Consider the following 21,387-nt stretch of genomic DNA (forward strand, 5'->3'; position numbering starts at 1 on the left):
AGCTTAGTAAACATCCCTAGTGAAAGCAGGATGCTACTCAAATGTAATGTTACTCACAGCAGGATGCTAGTCAAGAAAAAAAAAAAAAAAAAACTCACTCACTCGCCGTCCTGACGCCACACCTTGGCCCCGAGCTCTCTGCTCCCGCTGACTGCCTTCCCCATCACTTGAGGAAGCCTGTAAAAATTGTATAAAAAAATTATTGCCAATGCTACAAATGGCTGCGAATAATAAGCAACTGGACATAATTACTCACCGCACTCCCCCGCGCCGATTGGCTATGTTCAGAGTCACTCGCCATTCTTGCAAGTTTGTTCTGCAATGAAAAAATGAGCAAAAAATCACATCCAAAGCTAACAATGCCACATACAATAAAATAGCCAAAAAAAAGAAAAAACCACAATTGACTGTTGACTGATAGGACAATGCAAACTCAACAAGCGACACCACAACGCCATACATTGCAAGAGAATACAATAGAAGATACAACACAAGAATAGACCCAAACAAAATAGACACCTATGTCCAAATTTTTAAAAATAAAAAGTTACAAAAAAACCCCTTTATTTATACAGGAAAAAAAAAGGCACAATGAAATAGCAAACTAATGAACGCCATACTTTACAATTACAACAAGACATGATCCAAAACAACACCATCTGGTGACATCTAACCACTGAAATACATCAGAAAAAGGCGAAAAATACCATTCTAGATAATAAGCAATAAACATTACGGGACAACCGCTGTTACAATATACAGCAACCAAAAGAAAAACCATAGTCAAATAGAAAAGAAAACACATGAAATTAAAAAAAAAGGGCCCCACCAAAAAAAAAAAAAAAACATCCATTATACTACACACTTGGCAATGCAAACAGTCAAGGAAGGAGATATATGCCATACGGAAAACGACGTTAAACCATCAGAGATTAAAAAAAAAAAAAATGGAAATAGAATGGCATATAGCCGCACGGAACAATACATGAAACATCATAAATGTAGCCCCCCCACCAGCAAGAAAAGACACTCAAGGAAAGAAAAAAAAATGCCAACAGCATAATAAAACACAGCAAGACATGAGCCAAGAAAACGCCATACGGTTACCCCCAACAATAGAAACCAGAAAAAGACATGCACCAGAAATTTAACAAGAAAAAAACTGCAAAAAAAAAAGACATTGAACAACCACATGACACCAGAACAACCCAAAATCCATAAAACCAATCCAAAACCAAGCAAGGCCGAAGACAATAAACGCCAGCATATAACGCCAGAAGTACATCAGAACCAGATTCAAAAAAACTATTTTTCAATAACAACCCACAGTGCCATAACCGTACAATAGTACACACCAAACATTGCACAAATTACATCAAAATCAAGAAATAAAACACAGAATAAAAAATATGCAAAGAGAAATATATACTTACAGGTTTGGAAAGCAGATTCTCCTCTCAGTCTTGTCTTGTCTGGATAGCCTTGTGAAAGACAATGCCAAAGTCTAGACAATGTTTTGCATTTTTTATTGGAAAACGCATGCGTCGTACAACGCACCACAACGCAAGTACTTGCGTCGTCTGCGTTGTCAATACAAGTCAATGGGGAATAAGGCGCATCGACGACGCAAACACGACGCAAACACGACGCATGCGTTTTTTAAAAGGTCGGCGCCGCCCGAAAAATGCAACATGTTGCGTTTGCCGCGCCCTGACAGGTGCGCCCTAACGCCGCATGCGGCGTACAACGCAACACAACGCATGACAACGCATGTACATGCGGCGCCAATGTTAAAGATAGGGCCGCACGACGCATGCGTTTTGTTGCGGCGACGACGCTGCGGCGCACACCACAAATGTGAACGTAGCCTAATGGTATTGCACATGTGATGTGAATGTGCAGTTGTATACAGCACCCTCTATGGGTATCACACACTTGTGATGTGTATTTTCTGTGTTGTGAGAAGCGCCCTCTATTGGTATTGCACATGTGATGTGAATGTGCAGAGTTGTATACAGCGCCCTCTATTGGTACCACACACTTGTGATGTGAATGTTCTGTGTTGTGAGAAGCGCCCTCTATTGGTATCACACACTTGTGATGTGAATGTTCTGTGCTGTGAGAAGCGCCCTCTATTGGTATCACACACTTGTGATGTGTATGTTCTGTGTTGTGAGCAGCGCCCTCTATTGGTATCACACACTTGTGATGTGTATGTTCTGTGTTGTGAGAAGCGCCCTCTATTGGTATTGCACATGTGATGTGAATGTGCAGAGTTGTATACAGTGCCCTCTATTGGTATCACACACTTGTGATGTGTATGTTCTGTGTTGTGAGAAGCGCCCTCTATTGGTATCACACACTTGTGATGTGTATGTTCTGTGTTGTGAGAAGCGCCCTCTATTGGTATCACACACTTGTGATGTGTATGTTCTGTGTTGTGAGAAGCGCCCTCTATTGGTATCACACACTTGTGATGTGTATGTTCTGTGTTGTGAGAAGCGCCCTCTATTGGTATTGCACATGTGATGTGAATGTGCAGAGTTGTATACAGCGCCCTCTATTGGTATCACACACTTGTGATGTGTATGTTCTGTGTTGTGAGAAGCGCCCTCTATTGGTATCACACACTTGTGATGTGTATGTTCTGTGTTGTGAGAAGCGCCCTCTATTGGTATCACACACTTGTGATGTGAATGTTCTATGATGTGAGAAGCGCCCTCTATTGGTATTGCACTTTTCATGTGAATGCGCAGTTGTATACAGCGCCCTCTATTGGTATCACACACTTGTGATGTGTATGGCCGCTTTCACATTTGCAGTTGTGTCCGCAGCGTTTAATCCGCAAATATCCGCATGCGTTGTGTAATCCTATCTTTAACATTATCGACGCATGCGTTTTTCTGTGTTCGCGTTTTGCCGCGTTTGAGGACTCATGCGTCGTCTAGTCGTCTGCGTCTTGGCGCGGAAATGCAACATGTAGTAATTTTTAGAGGCGTCATTTTACCGCCTGGAAACGTATGCGGCTGATTGCGCAAGGTTTGCGCCGAAAAAACGCATTGTGGTCTATGTAAACGCATGCGTTTTTCTGTACATGCATTTGCTTGCGTTTGCCGACGCATGCGTCTCAATTGAGAAAAACATGTCTAGACACTGATAAGCCACCCCCCACATACAAGGTGATAAAGGGAGGGTGTGGACAGTTGCAGGTCACTACTCATCAGACTGCCTTGCAGACGAGACGCCCCTTGGAGCAGCAAACAAGCCTCAGAACTATGTGAGTATATCCTATCCAATGCATTTCTTTTCTATAAATCTGTGTCTATATGCCCTAATTTCTTTCATTTCTTTCTTTCTGCATACATCAGAATGTCTTCTTCTTCTGATGAGGAAACGCCTGGGCCTGCACAAGGGGAACATGTCAGCGAAGTGAATATTCACCTCCTCAGATTGGTAAGTATTCACTGTCACATCTACACATATGACAATGTATATTTTCCCTTTTTCAGACCACTTCTTCTACAGCGGAAGAGACTGGGCAGGAGACTGGGCAGGAGCAGCGTGGTCACGGCCGGGCAACACGGCGGCATCGTGTAAGTATAGCTGGCTGAATGTGTATTGTATCCTCACTTTATAATTCTTGAATCTTCATTTCTTTCTACTTCTCTCTTTCTTTCCCTTCTGCTTCAGCACCAGTGTTTTTTTTTATTTCAATATTCATGCCATTCCTCTGATTCTGTTTTCTGTCTTCCGTATGTGAACGCCTCCTATATTAATGTCCTTTTTGTTGTTAGGTTCCAGAAGGGGATGAGGACCTCATTGAGAATGAACACCTCATCTCCCTGGTTCACGAGCGAGTCGCATTGTGGGACACCCGGGATCCACTGCACGCCAACAATGTGACGATCCGGAGGCTTTGGAATGAGGTGGCCGCAGCGTTGTGGGATGGCTGGGCCAATGCCCCGGCTCGGGTCCGTTCTGCATTTGGTAAGTATCGCAATGCAGTGTGATGTAGTCAATACCTTGGCCATGCTCACACAACTGTGTATGATGAGAGAAAGTCATTACTTTTTCACAGCACATACAGTTGTGTGACCACGGTCAAAAGACCATTGTCCTAACTATTATGTTTTGTTTTGCCAACAGTGTCAAAAGTCAAAACACGTTGGCGATCGATGAAGGACCGCTTCAACAAGGACCTGCGCCAAGAGAGCCAGCTTCCAAGTGGTTCTGGAGCAAGGATACGAAAATACAAGTACCACCGCATCCTTGCGTTTTTGAGACCGGTCCTTGCACGAAGAACGTAAGTATATTGGTTAAAAAAGAAAAATAAAAGTTGTGTATAATGCTAGCTTTTTTGGGTCACTATTTTGAATCAGTATTTGGAATCAAAAACCATGAGTGATTGATACATGCAGAAGTGGGGTACGTGTTCTTTGAATACTTTCCCTCACATAGTTCCTCTCCAGGTTTTGGCATACCAATACTGATTTGAAATACCGAGCAAATACTGAGAGTGTGACGGCAGCCTGCACAACAGATCTATACTCAGCAAGTTAGGTGTCAGAAATAATGAATTCAGGATGCCAATGGCTCCTCAATTCATTTTTCCTGGCACTTGTCCTGGTGAGTATACAGGTGGCTTGCTTGTATAGAGATATGGCTTGTATTGCCTCCATCGTCTCTTCTTATTTTACATCAGTTTTTTTAATACCCAAGGACTGGTCGATGCATGCAGAAGTATAGCATGTGGTTTTATGAAACTTTTCTTCCTACTGTTGAACTCCTGGCTTGCAAATTCTGATGTAAAATTCACTCCAAATAGTGCTAGTGTGACCTTTCCCTATCTGAATGTTTATCTAACTGTTGAGTTATCTTTTTATAAATGTTTTGTAATAATTTTTTTTTTTTTTTTCGCAGCACTTGGAGCTCCACTGTTGGCCCAGGTTCTGGAGCGGTCCTTCATCAGTCAGCCACGGACCCGTCCCAGCCATCCTCCAGCGCTGAAGCAAGTGGGCCTGCCACACAACCTGGAGACCAGGAAGCTGGTCCATCAGGTGTTCCCCTTCCCCAGTCCTCTGCCTCTAGCCAATTTTTTATGGGCTCCTCCCGGCAGCGGCAGAGGGCCGCGGATAGGTCACTCATGCCCGAGTTTTTGCACTTGAGCTCGGTCTTCCATGAGGGACTCAAGGCGATGGGTGACCGACTGGATACTGCCATTAGTCATATGAGCACACGTATCCAGGAGGTAACCACAGCCCTTGCCCAAGTGAAAGCCGACCTCCAGAGGCCAGCACATCATTTTTTTAATCAGATAGAACAGGGCATGTCGGAACACCTTAGTCCTGAGCTCCAGATTACTGTTATGCAGGCCTGCAATGCTGCTTACGTGCAGGCTATGCAGCAGAGTCGGTATTTTCAGCAGACAGTGGGGGCATTTCCAACAGTGCCCACACTGTCACGCTTTACATCAATGCCGACATCTGCTGCATACCACTGCACGGCCACCTCCATTCCAAACACTGCCGGACCGTATTACAGCACCACCACCATGCCCAGTGCAGTGGGTCAGCCCACCGCCACCACCATGACAACTGCTGCTCCTGCTTGGGCCTCCTCCACTGCCACCACCATGCTGCCGCCGCAGGACCCTGGCCTGGCGTTCCCCACTACCACCACAAGAGCTCTGCCGAAGGACCCTGGCCTGGCGTTCCCCGCCACCACCACAAGACTGCCGTTGTCGGACCCTGCCCTGGCGTTCCCCGCCACGACAACAAGACTGCCTTTGCCGGACCCTGCCCTGGCGTTCCCCGCCACGACAACAAGACTGCCGTTGCCGGACCCTGCCCTGGCGTTCCCTGCCACCACCACAAGACTGCCGTTGCCGGACCCTGCCCTGGCGTTCCCTGCCACCACCACAAGACTGCCGTTGCCGGACCCTGCCCTGGCGTTCCCTGCCACCACAACAACGAACCCGCGCCAAACAAGGAAGGGGAAAGGCAAAAAAAAGCAAAAAAAAACAATAGCTATCCCTCCCCCCTCACCTCCCAATGTGTCTGTAATGTCTGGTTTGTCTCACCCTTCCAGTGTGTCTCAGCCCTCTCATGTGTCTAGCCCAATCCCTGAATTTCCTGACCCCAGCAGTTTCATAGCGCCTTCTCCTGCCACCCCTATGTCGGCTACAATAAGCCAGACCTCACAACTGGACACCCCACAATATCGGCACTCAACCCCAAGCAGGCGCAGTTAATTTTTTTGTTTGTGTGTGTTTAATAAACCTGTGTTTTGCCCCAATAAGGTTTGTTTAATTGTGTATTTCGCCGCCGTCACCACACACCGTGCGCCAATAACAAAAAATGCGTCGAACACTTTTTTGGGGGCCACCTCCAACCTCCAGTACTTAATTAGCAGAACACTGAAGCTTGGTGTGTGTTTGGTTGAGAGATATGAGGTTGCCCCCAAAAATAACACTTGTATTTTCTCCAAATACAGTTCTTTCTGTTTACTCCGTGACTTTTGGTCGCACACAGAAGACAAAATGGTGGTAATACACAGCACAACTATACTCAACAGGTCGTGTCTTATCAGAAACATTATTTATGACCCCTGACCTGCTGATTTTAGAAATGCATTGTATTACCTCCATTTTATCTTATGGGTACATATACATATATTTCACACAAAGTGAAGGGACAATGTACATGGCATATCTATACTCACCCGGACAAGTGTCAGGAAAAATGAATTCAAGAGCAATTAGCATCATGAATTCATTAGTTCTGACACCTGACTTGATGACTATAGATCTGTGGTGTAGGCTGCCGTCACACTCTCAGTATTCGCTCTGTATTTTACAGCACTATTTGTAAGCCTAAACCTGTAGTGGAACTATGAGAGGAAAATTTCAATAAATACATATGCACCACTAAGCATTTAACTACCACTCCTGGTTTTGGCTTACAAATACTGATGTTAAGTACTGGACAAATACTGCGACACCCAACAGCTATCGTCTATACAGTCTGCGGCAAATAGCTACTAGTGAACCAAGACAGGACGCAATGACGTCAACAACCTAAACCCAAAAACCCTAAGTGGTTTGTTAAGAAAATAGATAGGAGACATGGTTCAGAAAGTAAAACACAATTATTTTATTAGAAAAAACATTAACATTTCAAACATAACTTTACAGACCTGAAGCCACCAGTACATTTTACACCATATTGTCCTGCCATGGCACACGCCCAATGTCAGAATCAAAAAAGGCAGCAAATTGGTCCCGCATGTGGCCTACTTCAACTGTTGACCGCAGCGGGTGATGACGGTAATCAGGCAAAGGGTTGGCAACAGGTTCCTCAAGTTCTATGGTGGGTCGCTCCTTAGCCAGAATGAAATTGTGGAGAACCACACAGGCTTTTACCACCTCATCCACTGTCTCCATTTTTAGATTTATGGCAGTTGCTAGAATGCGCCATTTGGACACCATAATCCCAAAGGCACACTCTACTGTTCTGCGGGCCCTGGTTAGTCTGTAGTTATAGATCCGTTTTGTGCGGTTCAAGTCCCGACTTGAATAGGGCTTCAGGAGATTTTCACTCATCTGAAAGGCCTCATCCCCAACCATTACAAATGGCAGCGGTGGGCCTTGTGTGTAGGGGAGTGGTCGTGGCTGTGGGAAATTAAATTTTTTTGCCATAAACACGTCGGCCCATATCAGAGTTTTTAAAAGTCTGTGAATCGTTGCCACAGCCAAAAGCACCAATGTCCACAGCAATAAAGCGACAGTCCGCATCGGCTATTGCCATGAGAACTACTGAAAAATATTTCTTGTAGTTGAAGAACTGTGATCCCGTTCTGGCTGGTTTGATAATCCGGATGTGCTTCCCATCCACCGCACCCAAACAGTTGGGAAAATCACAAACAGTCCAAAATTTTTCAGCAATTTCTTTCCACATGTCCTCCGTGGGTATGGGTATAAATTCCTCACGGAGAATGGTCCATAAAGCCCGGCAGGTGTCAAAAACAATTCCGGACAGCGTGGAAATTCCAAGGCGGTACTGGAAATGAAGGGATGACAAGCTCTCTCCAGTTGCAAGAAATCTGTAGAAAGAATAAATAATTTACAAAAATGCCAAAAATACATGTCAGACCTGCAAAAATTATGGCTAGCTTTTGTTTAGAATTATTACGTACCTTAAGGTAACCAGGAGACGTTCCTCTGGTGGAATGGCTCTACGGAGCTGTGTGTCCTGTCTCCGGATGGCTCCTTGGACACGATCAAGCAAATCCCGGAAAGAGTCTTGTGACATCCTTGTATATTCCGGGAATTTTTCTGGGTTCTCATTGAGCTCACCATACAGGGTGTGATATGCACCACGGCTCTCCCGCAGTTCTACAATGGGGTGTTGCCAAAACCGCCTACGCCGTGTACTTCTCTGTCTTTCCCGGTTTCGGTGTTGCTCCCAAGCAAACGCACATGCCAGAAAAATCTTGATGCTCAGATCCAGTTTGAAGTAAAAGCTATCCATGTGAAGATCCATCTTGTCACAGGATACAGGAGCAAAATCTGAAGATTTCAGCTGTCCTAGGGTCTATATATAGATTTCACATAATACACGCCCTCTGTAGTCCCATTGGCTGTTTCTTGTGATCTAGATTTTTCGCTAGTAAATTTTTGCAACATGCGCACAAAAAACGCAAACGCATGGAAAACGCAAGCAAAAGCATGTAAATGCAGCGTTTTAATGACGCATGCGGTAACCGTAAGCGGTTTTAAAATGCTGCGTTTACACGCGTTTTCGTGCGTTTTTCGTGTCCTTGCGTTTGCGGATTAAACGCTGCAGATTAAAACGCAAGTGTGAAAGTAGCCTCAGTTCTGTGTTGTGAGAAGCGCCCTCTATTGGTATTGCACATGTGATGTGAATGTGCAGAGTTGAATACAGCGCCCTCTATTGGTATCACACACTTGTGATGTGAATGTTCTATGATGTGAGAAGCGCCCTCTATTGGTATTGCACTTGTGATGTGAATGTGCAGAGTTGAATATAGCGCCCTCTATTGGTATCACACACCTGTGATGTGTATGTTCTGTGTTGTGAGAAGCGCCCTCTATTGGTATCACACACTTGTGATGTGAATGTTCTGTGATGTGAGAAGCGCCCTCTATTGGTATTAGGCTACGTTCACATGTGCGTTGTGCGCCGCAGCGTCGGCGACGCAACGCACAACGCAAACAAAAACGCAGCAAAACGCATGCAAAACGCTGCGTTTTGCGACGCATGCGTACTTTTTGGCCGAAAGTTGGACGCAAAAAAAAAGCAACTTGTTGCGTTCTCTGAGCCCAACGCTTGCGGCCATGCGTCGCAAAACGCAGCACAACGCATGTCCATGCGCCCCCATGTTAAATATAGGGGCGCATGACGCATGCGGCGACGCTGCGGCGCCGAACGCTAATGTGAAGGTAGACTCATTAGCCTGACACTGAAAACCTGATGTGTGAAAGTAGCCTCCTCTGTATTTCATGCACTTGTAGAGCACCTTCTATTATTAGTTGTATTAGTCTACGTTCACATTAGCGTTCTGCGCCGCAGCGTCGGGCGCCGCAGCGTCGCCGCATGTGTCATGCGCCCCTATATTTAACATGGGGGCGCATGGACATGCGTTGCACTTGCATTTTGCGAAAACAATATTAGGCAGGCACCACCGCCAGGGATCACCAATAGCATGCTACAAAAGACACAACATAAAATGAAAGAAAAAAGAAGTAGCATGCATATTAAAGGGATCACCACAAGGATTATCAATGATAAAGGTTTATTTCAACACACTTAACACTGCAAAAAGACATTAAAACCATTTAAAATTGTGAAAACACCGCAAAAGATAGATACCAAGACCTATAATGAGGTCATACCACGGTGCCACCCTCAATATATACAAATCAAGCACATATTGTTATTCATCCATAATTGACTCTAAATGCCACACAGAACAAAATGCTCTAACACAGCAGGACTAAATATAAAGGAACCAAAAAGAATTAGGGGTTAAAGGGTTGGGGAGATTATGATTACTCATATAAAAATCCCCCTAAAGCTCAGAAATCAAGCAGTATAACACCCCATACAACCTGTCGCTGTTAGTAAGATTTCCAAGATGAAGTCCCTATGTAGCATAGCCATGAAATGAGAGATGAAAAATAAAGAGAGGTGGCACCGGGCATAAGTGCGTCATGGCGCAGAGGACGCAACAAGTTGCATTTTTTGTGCGTCCAAAATCAAGCAAAAAAAGGACGCATGCGTCGCAAAACGCAGCGTTGTGCATGCGTTTTGCTGCGTTTTTGTTTGCGTTGTGTGATGCGTCGCCGACGCTGCGTCGCCGACACTGCGGCGCACAACGCACATGTGAACGTAGCCTTAGGCTACTTTCACATTAGCGTTTGAATCTGCAGCGTTTAATCCGCAAACGCAAGGACACGAAAAACGCATGAAAACGCGTGTAAACGCAGCGTTTTTAAAACGCTTACGGTTACCGCATGCGTCATTAAAACGCAGCGTTTACATGCTTTTGCTTGCGTTTTCTATGCGTTTGCGTTTTTTGTGCGCATGGCGCAAAATTTCACCAGAGAAAAATTCTAGATGCAAGAACCAGCCAATGGGACTACAGAGGGCGTGTATTATGTGAAATCTATATATAGACCCTAGGACAGCTGAAATCTTCAGATTTTGCTCCTGTGTCCTGTGAGAAGATGGATCTTCACATGGATAGCTATTACTTTAAACTGGATCTGAGCATCAAGATTTTTCTGGCATGTGCGTTTGCTTGGGAGCAACACCGAAACCGGGAAAGACAGAGAAGTACACGGCGTAGGCGGTTTTGGCAACACCCCATTGTAGAACTGCGGGAGAGCCGTGGTACATATCACACCCTGTATGGCGAGCTCAATGAGAACCCAGAAAAATTCCCAGAATATACCAGGATGTCACAAGACTCTTTCCGGAATTTGCTTGATCGTGTCCAAGGAGCCATCCGGAGATAGGACACACAGCTCCGTAGAGCCATTCCACCAGCGGAACATCTCCTGGTTACCTTAAGGTACGTAATAATTCTAAACAAAAGCTAACCAAAATTTTTTGCAGGTCTGATGTTTTTTTGCCTATTTTGTAAATTATTTATTCTTACTACAGATTTCTTGCAACTGGAGAGAGCTTGTCATCCCTTCATTTCCAGTACCGCCTTGGGATTTCCACGCTGCCGGGCTTTATGGACCATTCTCCGTGAGGAATTTATACCCATACCCACGGAGGACATGTGGAAAGAAATTGCTGACAAATTTTGGACTGTTTGTGATTTTCCCAACTGTTTGGGTGCGGTGGATGGGAAGCACATCCGGATTACCAAACCAGCCAGAACGGGATCACAGTTCTTCAACTACAAAAAATATTTTTCTGTAGTTCTTATGGCAATAGCCGATGCGGACTGTCGCTTCATTGCTGTGGACATTGGTGCTTTTGGCCGTGGCAACGATTCACAGACTTTTAAAACCTCTGATATGGGCCGACGTGTTTATGGCAAAAATTTTAATTTCCCACAGCCACGACCACTCCCCTACACTCAAGGCCCACCGCTGCCATTTGTAATGGTTGGGGATGAGGCCTTTCAGATGAGTGAAAATCTCCTGAAGCCCTATTCAAGTCGGGACTTGAACCGCACAAAACGGATCTACAACTACAGACTAACCAGGGCACGCAGAACAGTAGAGTGTGCCTTTGGGATTATGGTGTCCAAATGGCGCATTCTAGCAACTGCAATAAATCTAAAAATGGAGACAGTGGATGAGGTAGTTAAAGCCTGTGTGGTTCTCCACAATTTCATTCTGGCTAAGGAGCGACCCACCATAGAACTTGATGAACCTGTTGCCAACCCTTTGCCTGATTACCGTCATCATCCGCTGCGGTCAACAGTTGAAGTAGGCCACATGCGGGACCAATTTGCAGCGTTTTTTGATTCTGACATTGGACGTGTGCCATGGCAGGACAATATGGTGTAAAATGTACTGCTGGTTTCGGGTCTGCAAATTTATGTTTGGAATGTTAATGTTTTTTCAAATAAAATAATTGTGTTTTACTTTCTTCACCATGTCTCCTATCTATTTCCTTAACAAACCACTTTGGGTTTTTGGGCTTAGGTTGTTGACGTGAGTCCTGTCTTGGTTCACCATTAGCTTTTTGCCGCAGACTGTATAGACGATGTCCGTTATTGTCGCAGTATTTGTCCAGTACTTAACATCAGTATTTGTAAGCCTAAACCAGGAGCGGTAGTTAAATGCTTTTAGTGGTGCATATCTGTTTAATGTACTTTTCCTCACATAGTTCCACTCCAGGTTTAGGCTTACAAATAGTGCTGTAAAATACAGAGCGAATACTGACAGTGTGATGGCAGCCTACACCAGAGATCTATAGTCATCAAGTCACGTGTCTGAACTAATGAATTCATGATGCTATTTGCTCTTGAATTCATTTTTCCTGACACTTGTCCGGGTGAGTATAGATATGCCATGTACATTGTTCCTTCACTTTGTGTGAAATATATGTATATGTACCAATAAGATAAAATGGAGGTAATACAATGCATTTCTAAAATCAGCAGGTCAGGGGTCATAAATAATGTTTCGGATAAGAAAGGACCTGTTGAGTATAGTTGTGCTGTGTATTACCACCATTTTGTCTTCTGTGTGCGACCAAAAGTCACGGAGTAAACAGAAAGAACTGTTTTTGGAGAAAATACAAGTGTTATTTTTGGGGGCAACCTCATATCTCTCAACCAAACACACCAAGCTTCAGTGTTCTGCTAAGTAGGTACTGGAGGTTGGAGGTGGCCCCCAAAAATGTGTTTGACGCATAATTTGTTATTGGCGCAGGCTGTGTGGTGACGGTGGCGAAATACACAATTAACCAAACCTTATTGGGGCAAAAAACACAGGTTTATTAAACACACACAAACCAAAAAATTAACTGCGCCTGCTTGGGGTTGAGTGCCGATATTGTGGGGTGTTGAGTAGTGAGGTCTGGCTTATTACTGTAGCCGACATAGGGGTGGCAGGAGAAGGCGCTATGAAACTACTGGGGTCAGGATATTCAGGGATAGGGCTAGACACATGAGAGGGTTGAGACACACTGGAAGGGTGAGACAAACCAGACATTACAGACACATTGGGAGGTGAGGGGGGAGGGATAGCTATGGTTTTTTGTTTTTTTTTGCCTTTCCCCTTTCTTGTTTTGCGCGGGCACGTTGTCGTGGTGGCAGGGAACGCCAGGGCAGGGTCCGTCAACGGCAGTCTGGTGGTGGTGGTGCCAGGAAACGCCAGGGCAGGGTCCGGCAATGGCAGTCTGGTAGTGGTGGTGCCAGAGAACGCCAGGGCAGTGTCCGGCAATGGCAGTCTGGTAGTGGTGGTGCCAGAGAACGCCAGGGCAGGGTCCGGCAACGGCAGTCTGGTAGTGGTGGTGCCAGAGAACGCCAGGGCAGGGTCCGGCGGCGGCAGTCTGGTAGTGGTGGTGCCAGGAAACACCAGGGCAGGGTCCGGCGGCGGCAGCATGCTGGTGGCAGTGGAGGAGGCCCAAGCAGGAGCAGCAGTTGTCATGGTGGTGGCGGTGGGCTGACCCACTGCACTGGGCATGGTGGTGGTGCTATAATACGGTCCGGAAGTGTTTGGAATGGAGGTGGCCGTGCAGTGGTATGCAGCAGATGTCGGCATTGATGTAAAGCGTGACAGTGTGGGCACTGTTGGAAATGCCCCCACTGTCTGCTGAAAATACCGACTCTGCTGCATAGCCTGCACGTAAGCAGCATTGCAGGCCTGCATAATAGTAATCTGGAGCTCAGGACTAAGGTGTTCCGACATGCCCTGTTCTATCTGATTAAAAAAATGATGTGCTGGCCTCTGGAGGTCGGCTTTCACTTGGGCAAGGGCTGTGGTTACCTCCTGGATACATGTGCTCATATGACGAATGGCAGTATCCAGTCGGTCACCCATCGCCTTGAGTCCCTCATGGAAGACCGAGCTCAAGTGCAAAAACTCGGGCATGAGTGACCTGTCCGCGGCCCTCTGCCGGTGCCGGGAGGAGCCCATAAAAAATTGGCTAGAGGCAGAGGACTGGGGAAGGGGAACATCTGATGGACCAGCTTCCTGGTCTCCAGGTTGTGTGGCAGGCCCACTTGCTGCAGCGCTGGAGGATGGCTGGGACGGGTCCGTGGCTGACTGATGAAGGACCGCTCCAGAACCTGGGCCAACAGTGGAGCTCCAAGTGCTGCGGAAAAAAAATAAAAAAATATTACAAAACATTTACAAAAAGATAACTGAACAGTTAGATACACATTCAGATAGGGAAAGGTCACACTACTATTTGTAGTGAATTTTACATCAGAATTTTCAAGCCAGGAGTTCAACAGTAGGAATAAAAGTTTCATAAAACAACATGCTATACTTCTGCATGCATCGACCAGTCCTTGGGGATTACAAAAACTGATGTAAACTATGAAGAGACGATGGAGGCAATACAAGCCATATCTCTATACAAGGTATTGGTAAGCCAAAACCTGGAGAGGAACTATGTGAGGGAAAGTATTCAAAGAACACGTACCCCACTGCTGCATCTATCAATCAATCAAGGTTTCGGATTACAAATACTGATGGGAAATACGAATTGACGACAGAGGACATACAAGCCACCTGTATACTCACCAGGACAAGTGTCAGGAAAAATGAATTGAGGAGCCATTGGCATCCTGAATTCATTATTTCTGACACCTAACTTGCTGAGTATAGATCTGTTGTGCAGGCTGCCATCACACTCTCAGTATTTGATCAGTATTTCTAATCAGTATTGGTATGCCAAAACCTGGAGAGGAACTATGTGAGGGAAAGTATTCAAAGAACACGTACCCCACTGCTGCATCTATCAATCAATCAAGGTTTCGGATTACAAATACTGATGGGAAATAATGACCAACAACAAATTGCATTATACACCATTTTTTTTTCTTTTTTAACCAATATACTTACGTTCTTCGTGCAAGGACTGGTCTCAAAAACGCAAGGATGCGGTGGTACTTGTATTTGCGTATCCTTGCTGCAGAACCACTTGGAAGCCGGCTCTCTTGGCGCAGGTCCTTGTTGAAGCGGTCCTTCATCGATCTCCAACGTGTTTTCACTTTTGACACTGTTGGCAAAACAAAACATACTAGTTAGGACAATGGTCTTTTGACCATGGTCACACAACTGTATGTGCTGTGAAAAAGTAATGACTTTCTGACATCATACACAGTTGTGTGAGCATGGCCAAGGTATTGACTACATCACACTGCATTGCGATACTTACCAAATGCAGAACGGACCCGAGCCGGGGCATTGGCCCAGCCATCCCACAACGCTGCGGCCACCTCATTCCAAAGCCTCCGGATCGTCACATTGTTGGCGTGCAGTGGATCCCGGGTGTCCCACAATGCGACTCGCTCGTGAACCAGGGAGATGAGGTGTTCATTCTCAATTAGGTCCTCATCCTCCTCTGGAACCTAACAACAAAAAGGACATTAATATAGGAGGCGTTCACATACGGAAGACAGAAAACAGAATCAGAGGAATGGCATGAATATTGAAATAAAAAAAAACACTGGTGCTGAAGCCAAAGGGAAAGAAAGAGAGTAGAAAGAAATGAAGATTCCAGAATTATAAAGTGAGGATACAATACACATTCAGCCAGCTATACTTACACGATGCCGCCGTGTTGCCCGGCCGTGACTACGCTGCTCCTGCCCAGTCTCCTGCTCAGTGTCTTCCGCTGTAGAAGAAGTGGTCTGAAAAAGGGAAAATATACATTGTCATATGTGTAGATGTGACAGTGAATACTTACCAATCTGAGGAGGTGAATACTCACTTCGCTGACATGTTCCTCTTGTGCAGGCCCAGGCGTTTCCTCATCAGAAGCAGAAGACATTCTGATGTGTGCAGAAAGAAAGGAATGACAGAAATTAGGGCACATAGACACAGATTATAGAAAAGAAATGCTTTGGATAGGATATACTCACATAGTTCTGAGGCTTGTTTGCTGATCCAAGGGGCTGTGGGGCGTCTCGTCTGCAAGGCAGTCTGCTGACTAGTGACCTGCAAATGTCCACACCCTCCCTTTATCACCTTCTATGTGGGGGGTGGCTTATCAGTGTCTAGACATGTTTTTCTCAATTGAGACGCATGCGTCGGCAAACGCAAGCAAACGCATGTACTGGAAAACGCATGCGTTTACATAGACTACAATGCGTTTTTTGGGCGCAAACCTTGCGCAATCAGCCGCATGCGTTTCCAGGCGGCAAATTGACGCCTCTAAAAATTACTACATGTTGCATTTCCGCGCCAAGACGCAGACGGCTAGACGACGCATGCGTCGTCAAACGCGGCAAAACGCGAACATAGAAAAACGCATGCGTCGATAATGTTAAAGATAGGAATACACAACGCATGCAGATATTTGCGGAAGAAACGCTGCGGACACAACCGCAAATGTGAAAGCGGCCTTAGGCTACGTTCACATTTGCGTTGTGCGCCGCAGCGTCGGCGCCGCAGCGCACAACGCAAACAAAAACGCAGCAAAACGCATGCACAACGCTGCGTTTTGCGCCGCATGCGTCGTTTTTTTCATTGAATTTGGACGCAGCAAAAATGCAACTTGCTGCGTCCTCTGCGCCCCGACGCGGGCGACGCATGCGGCGCAAAACGCAAGTGCGCCGCATGTCCATGCGCCCCCATGTTAAATATAGGGGCGCATGACGCATGCGGCGCCGCTGCGGCGCCCGACGCTGCGGCGCTGGCCGCAAATGTGAACGTAGCCTAAGGCTACGTTCACATTTGCGTTGTGCGCCGCAGCGTCGGCGCCGCAGCGCACAACGCAAACAAAAACGCAGCAAAACGCATGCACAACGCTGCGTTTTGCGCCGCATGCGTCGTTTTTTTCATTGAATTTGGACGCAGCAAAAATGCAACTTGCTGCGTCCTCTGCGCCCCGACGCGGGCGCCGCAGCGACGCATGCGGCGCAAAACGCAAGTGCGCCGCATGTCCATGCGCCCCCATGTTAAATATAGGGGCGCATGACGCATGCGGCGCCGCTGCGGCGCCCGACGCTGCGGCGCTGGCCGCAAATGTGAACGTAGCCTTACCTCTGTAATTTCATGCACTTGTACAGCGCCCTCTATTGGTTGTATAACCTCTGTAATTTCATGCACTTGTACAGCGCCCTCTATTGGTTGTATAACCTCTGTAATTTCATGCACTTGTACAGCGCCCTCTATTGGTTGTATAACCTCTGTAATTTCATGCACTTGTACAGCGCCCTCTATTGGTTGTATAACCTCTGTAATTTCATGCACTTGTACAGCGCCCTCTATTGGTTGTATAACCTCTGTAATTTCATGCACTTGTACAGCACCTTCTATTGGTTGTATAAGTCTACGTTCACATTAGCGTTCGGCGCCGCAGCGTCGCCGCATGCGTCACGCGCCCCTATATTTAACATGGGGGCGTATGCGTTGTGCTGCGTTTTGCAACGCATGGCCGCAAGCGTTGGGCGCAGAGAACGCAACAAGTTGCATTTTTTTTGCGTACAACATTCGGCCAAAAAGGACGCATGCGACGCAAAACGCAGCGTTTTAGCGTGCGTTTTGTTGCGGTTTTGTTTGCGTTGTGCGTTGCGTCGCCGACGCTGCGGCGCACAACGCAAATGTGAACGTAGCCTAAGGCTGGTTTCACATTTGCGTTTTTAAAAGCAGCGTTTAAAAAAAAAAAAAAGCAGGTGGTGAAAAAACGCATGTAAACGCGTACAAACGCTGCGTTGTTTAGACGCATGCGGTTAAAAAAAAAAGCGACGTTTTGACGCGTTTATGCGTTTTTTCATGCGTTTGCGTTTTTGAAACGCATGCTGAGAAGTGTGTGACAGCTGCCAATCATCAAAATCAACTAGAAAACCCACTATAAATAGAAATAGCTAGGGTTAGGGTTAGTGTTAGGGGTAGGGTTTGGATCTCTAGGGTTTGGGTTAGGGTTAGGGGTAGCTTTTTATTAGAAGAATGTCCTGGTCACCAGGTCACTGATAAGCCACCCCCCACCATCAAGGTGATAAAGGGATCCAAACCCTTACCCTAACCCGAGGGATCCAAACCCTAACCCTAACCCTAGGGATCCATAGGGATTGGCTATTATGTTGACCTGGTGACCAGGACATTCTTCTAATAAAAAGCTTTGTTCAATGTGGACACCCCAAGATATACGGTATTGCTATAGAGTACTAAAAATATTAACTCGTAGAGTATTCACTGTCATATTGTTAGGGGGTAGGGGTAGGGTTAGGGGTAGGATCCCTTTATCACCTTGATGGTGGGCGGTGGCTTATCAGGGTGTATTCTTGTTTTTTTCTATAAAAACGCATGCGTTTTTAACGCAAGCAAACGCATGTGCTTAAAAACGCATGCGTTTACATAGACAACAATACATTTTTTTGCGGCAAAAAAAGCCTCTAGAAATTACTACATGTTGCATTTCTGCGACAGATCGCATGCAGCAAAAAAAATGCGTTTTTAATGTTAAACATAGGGGGAAAAAAAATGCATGCGTTTTTTTCTGTACAAACGCTGCAGATCAAAATGCAAGTGTGAAACCAGCCTAAGGCTGGTTTCACATTTGCGTTTGTTGCCGCAGCGTTTGTACTGCATATAAACGCATGCGTCGTGTATTCCTATATGTAACATTAAAAACGCATGCATTTTTTTCGTTCGCGTTCTGCCGCGTTTGACGACGCATGCGTCGTCTCGTTTGCAGCTTGTAGTTATTTTTAGAGGCGTCTATTTGCCGCCAGGGAACGCATGCGGTCGATTGCGCAAGGATTGCGACAAAAAATGCATTGCTGTCTATGCGTTTTTAAGCACATGCGTTTGGTTGCGTTTTTGAACGCATGCGTTTCAATTGAGAAAAACATGTCTAGACACTGATAAGCCACTCCCCACCATCAAGGTGATAAAGGGAGGGTGTGGACAGTTGCAGGTCACTTCTCACCAGACTCTGAAGCAGACAAGACACAGACAGGCTACATCTTGGAGGAAAACAAGACCCTGAACAATGTGAGTATATCCTAGCCAATACCTTCATTTTCTATTTTCTGTCTCTACATGTCCTAATTTCTGCCATTTCTTTCTTTCTACATGCATCAGAATGTCTTCTTCGGATTCTTCATCTGGTGAGGAGTTTCGGCCAGGACAGTCGGAAGTGGAGCATGTCAGTGAGGTGAGTACTTGCCTCGTCAGATTGGTAAGTATTCACTGTCACATCGACACATGTGACAATTAGTTTTTTTCTTTTTTTAGAGCTCTTCTGCGGCAGAGACAGGGCAGGAGCAGCGGAGTCAAGGTCCGGTGGAAAGACGGCAGCGGGTACATATACAAGGCTGACTGTCCCCAGTGTAATATTCTTGAATCTTCCTTTCTTTCCACTCGTATTTCTTTACTTTTTTCTTGTGGAATCCTTTTGTATGTTGACTTTCCTATTCATGCCATTTCTCAGCATCTTTTTTCTTTGTTTTCCTTATGTTAATTGAGCAAACTTTAAAGGGAACCTGTCACCTGAATTTGGCGGGACCGGTTTTGGGTCATATGGGCGGGGTTTTCGGGTGTTTGATTCACCCTTTCCTTACCTGCTGGCTGCATGCTGGCTGCAATATTGGATTGAAGTTCATGCTGTGTCCTCCGTAGTACACGCCAGCGCAAGGCAATATTGCCTTGCGCAGGCGTGTACTACGGAGGACAGAAAATGAACTTCAATCCAATATCGATCTTATCGAGAATGACCTCCTCATCTCCCTGGTCCAGGAGCGAGTCCCGTTGTGGGACACCCGGGATCCACTGCACTCGAACAACATCACGATCCGGCGCTTATGGAATGAGGTGGCCCAAGCGATGTGGGATGGCTGGGACAACGCCCCGACTCGGGTCCGAACTGCATTTGGTAAGTATTGCACTGCAGTGTGAAGTATCAGAGACCTTGGCCGTGCTCACTCGACTGTGTGTGATGAAAGAAACTCTCTGGAGTTTCTCTCATCACACACAGTTGTGTGAGCACGGCCAAAAGTCCTTTTTCTGACGACAATTTTTTTTTAACAGTATCCAAAGTCAAAAACACGTTGGCGTTCGATGAAGGACCGCTTCAACAAGGACCTGCGTCAAGAGAGCCGTGTTCCCAGTGGTTCAGGAGCAAGGATCAGACGCTACAAATACCATCGCATTGTGTCATTTTTAAGACCGGTCCTTGCCCAGAGAACGTAAGTATTTTCATGTGCATTAGGTTGTATTGTATTGTCATAATCTGTATTTTTACATTCCACAGGATTTTGCATCCGGTAAATTTTTGATAGTAATTTTCTTTTTCCTTTTTTCACAGCACATACAGCACTACTGTTGGCCCAGGTTCTGGAGCGGTCCTTCATCCGACAGCCACGGACCCGTCCCAGCCATCCAGCAGCGCAGCAGCAAGTGGGCCTTCCACACTAACTGGAGACCAGGGAGCTAGTCCATCAGGTCTTCCCCTTTCGCAATCCTCTTGCACTGCCCCCTTTTTTTGGGCTCATCCCGGCAGTGGCAGAGGGCTTCGGACAGGTCACTCATGCCCGAGTTTTTGCACTTGAGCTCGGTTTTACACGACGCAATCAAGGCTTTGGGTGACCGATGGATGTTTCACATAACCTCTTAAATGCACGTATCCAGGAGGTCAGCAAAAGCCTTGATCAAGTGAAAGCCGACCTCCAGAGGCCAGCACATCATTTTTTTAATCAAATTGAGCAGGGCATGTCAGAACACCTTACTCCTGATCTCCAGCTGAGTGTCATGCAGGCCTGCAATGCTGCTTACGTGCAGGCTATGCAGCAGAGTCGGTATTTCCAGCAGACAGTGGGGGCATATCCACCTGTGCCTTCACTGTCACGATTGACCTCAATGTTGACCTCTGCTGCATCCCACTGCACGGCCACCTCAATTCTTTCCACAGCCGGACACCACTACAGCACCACCACCATGCCGAGTGCAGTTGGACATCCCACCGACACCACCATGACATCCTCTGCTCCTGCTTGGACCTCCTCCACTGACACCACGATGCAGCAGGTCCCTGGCATGGCCTTCCGTACCACCACCTCCACGATGCAGCAGGACCCTGGCATGGCCTTCCGTACCGCCACCTCCACGATGCAGCAGGACCCTGGCATGGCCTTCCGTACCGCCACAACCACGATGCAGCAGGACCCTGGCATGGCCTTCCGTACCGCCTCCTCCACGATGCAGCAGGACCATGGCATGGCCTT

The 21,387-nt window shown here is 46.4% G+C and overlaps 2 protein-coding genes across 3 annotated transcripts in view; both read left to right on the plus strand.

The window, feature by feature from the left end:
- Window positions 1-21,387, plus strand: part of ENDOV (endonuclease V) — a 162,542-nt gene that overhangs the window by 44,862 nt on the left and 96,293 nt on the right. The gene's annotated exons all lie outside the window — the stretch shown is intronic.
- On the plus strand, window positions 4,045-6,358 carry LOC143769240 (uncharacterized). The gene is made up of 2 exons (XM_077257773.1): window positions 4,045-4,303; window positions 4,921-6,358. Exons 1-2 carry the CDS (start codon window positions 4,176-4,178, stop codon window positions 6,248-6,250), a joined length of 1,458 nt encoding a protein of 485 aa, XP_077113888.1. The 5' UTR covers window positions 4,045-4,175; the 3' UTR covers window positions 6,251-6,358.

The sequence above is a fragment of the Ranitomeya variabilis genome, chromosome 4, assembly GCF_051348905.1.
Source record: "Ranitomeya variabilis isolate aRanVar5 chromosome 4, aRanVar5.hap1, whole genome shotgun sequence".
NCBI classification, from domain to species: Eukaryota; Metazoa; Chordata; class Amphibia; order Anura; family Dendrobatidae; genus Ranitomeya; species Ranitomeya variabilis.

What these genes read in the sequence shown, in the direction of transcription:
- LOC143769240 (XM_077257773.1), top strand. Translation starts at nt 4,176, where the DNA reads ATGAAGGACCGCTTCAACAAGGACCTGCGCCAAGAGAGCCAGCTTCCA. An exon ending in CCGGTCCTTGCACGAAGAAC is followed by an intron (nt 4,304 to 4,920) that starts GTAAGTATATTG and finishes TTTTTTTCGCAG; the next exon opens with CACTTGGAGCTCCACTGTTG.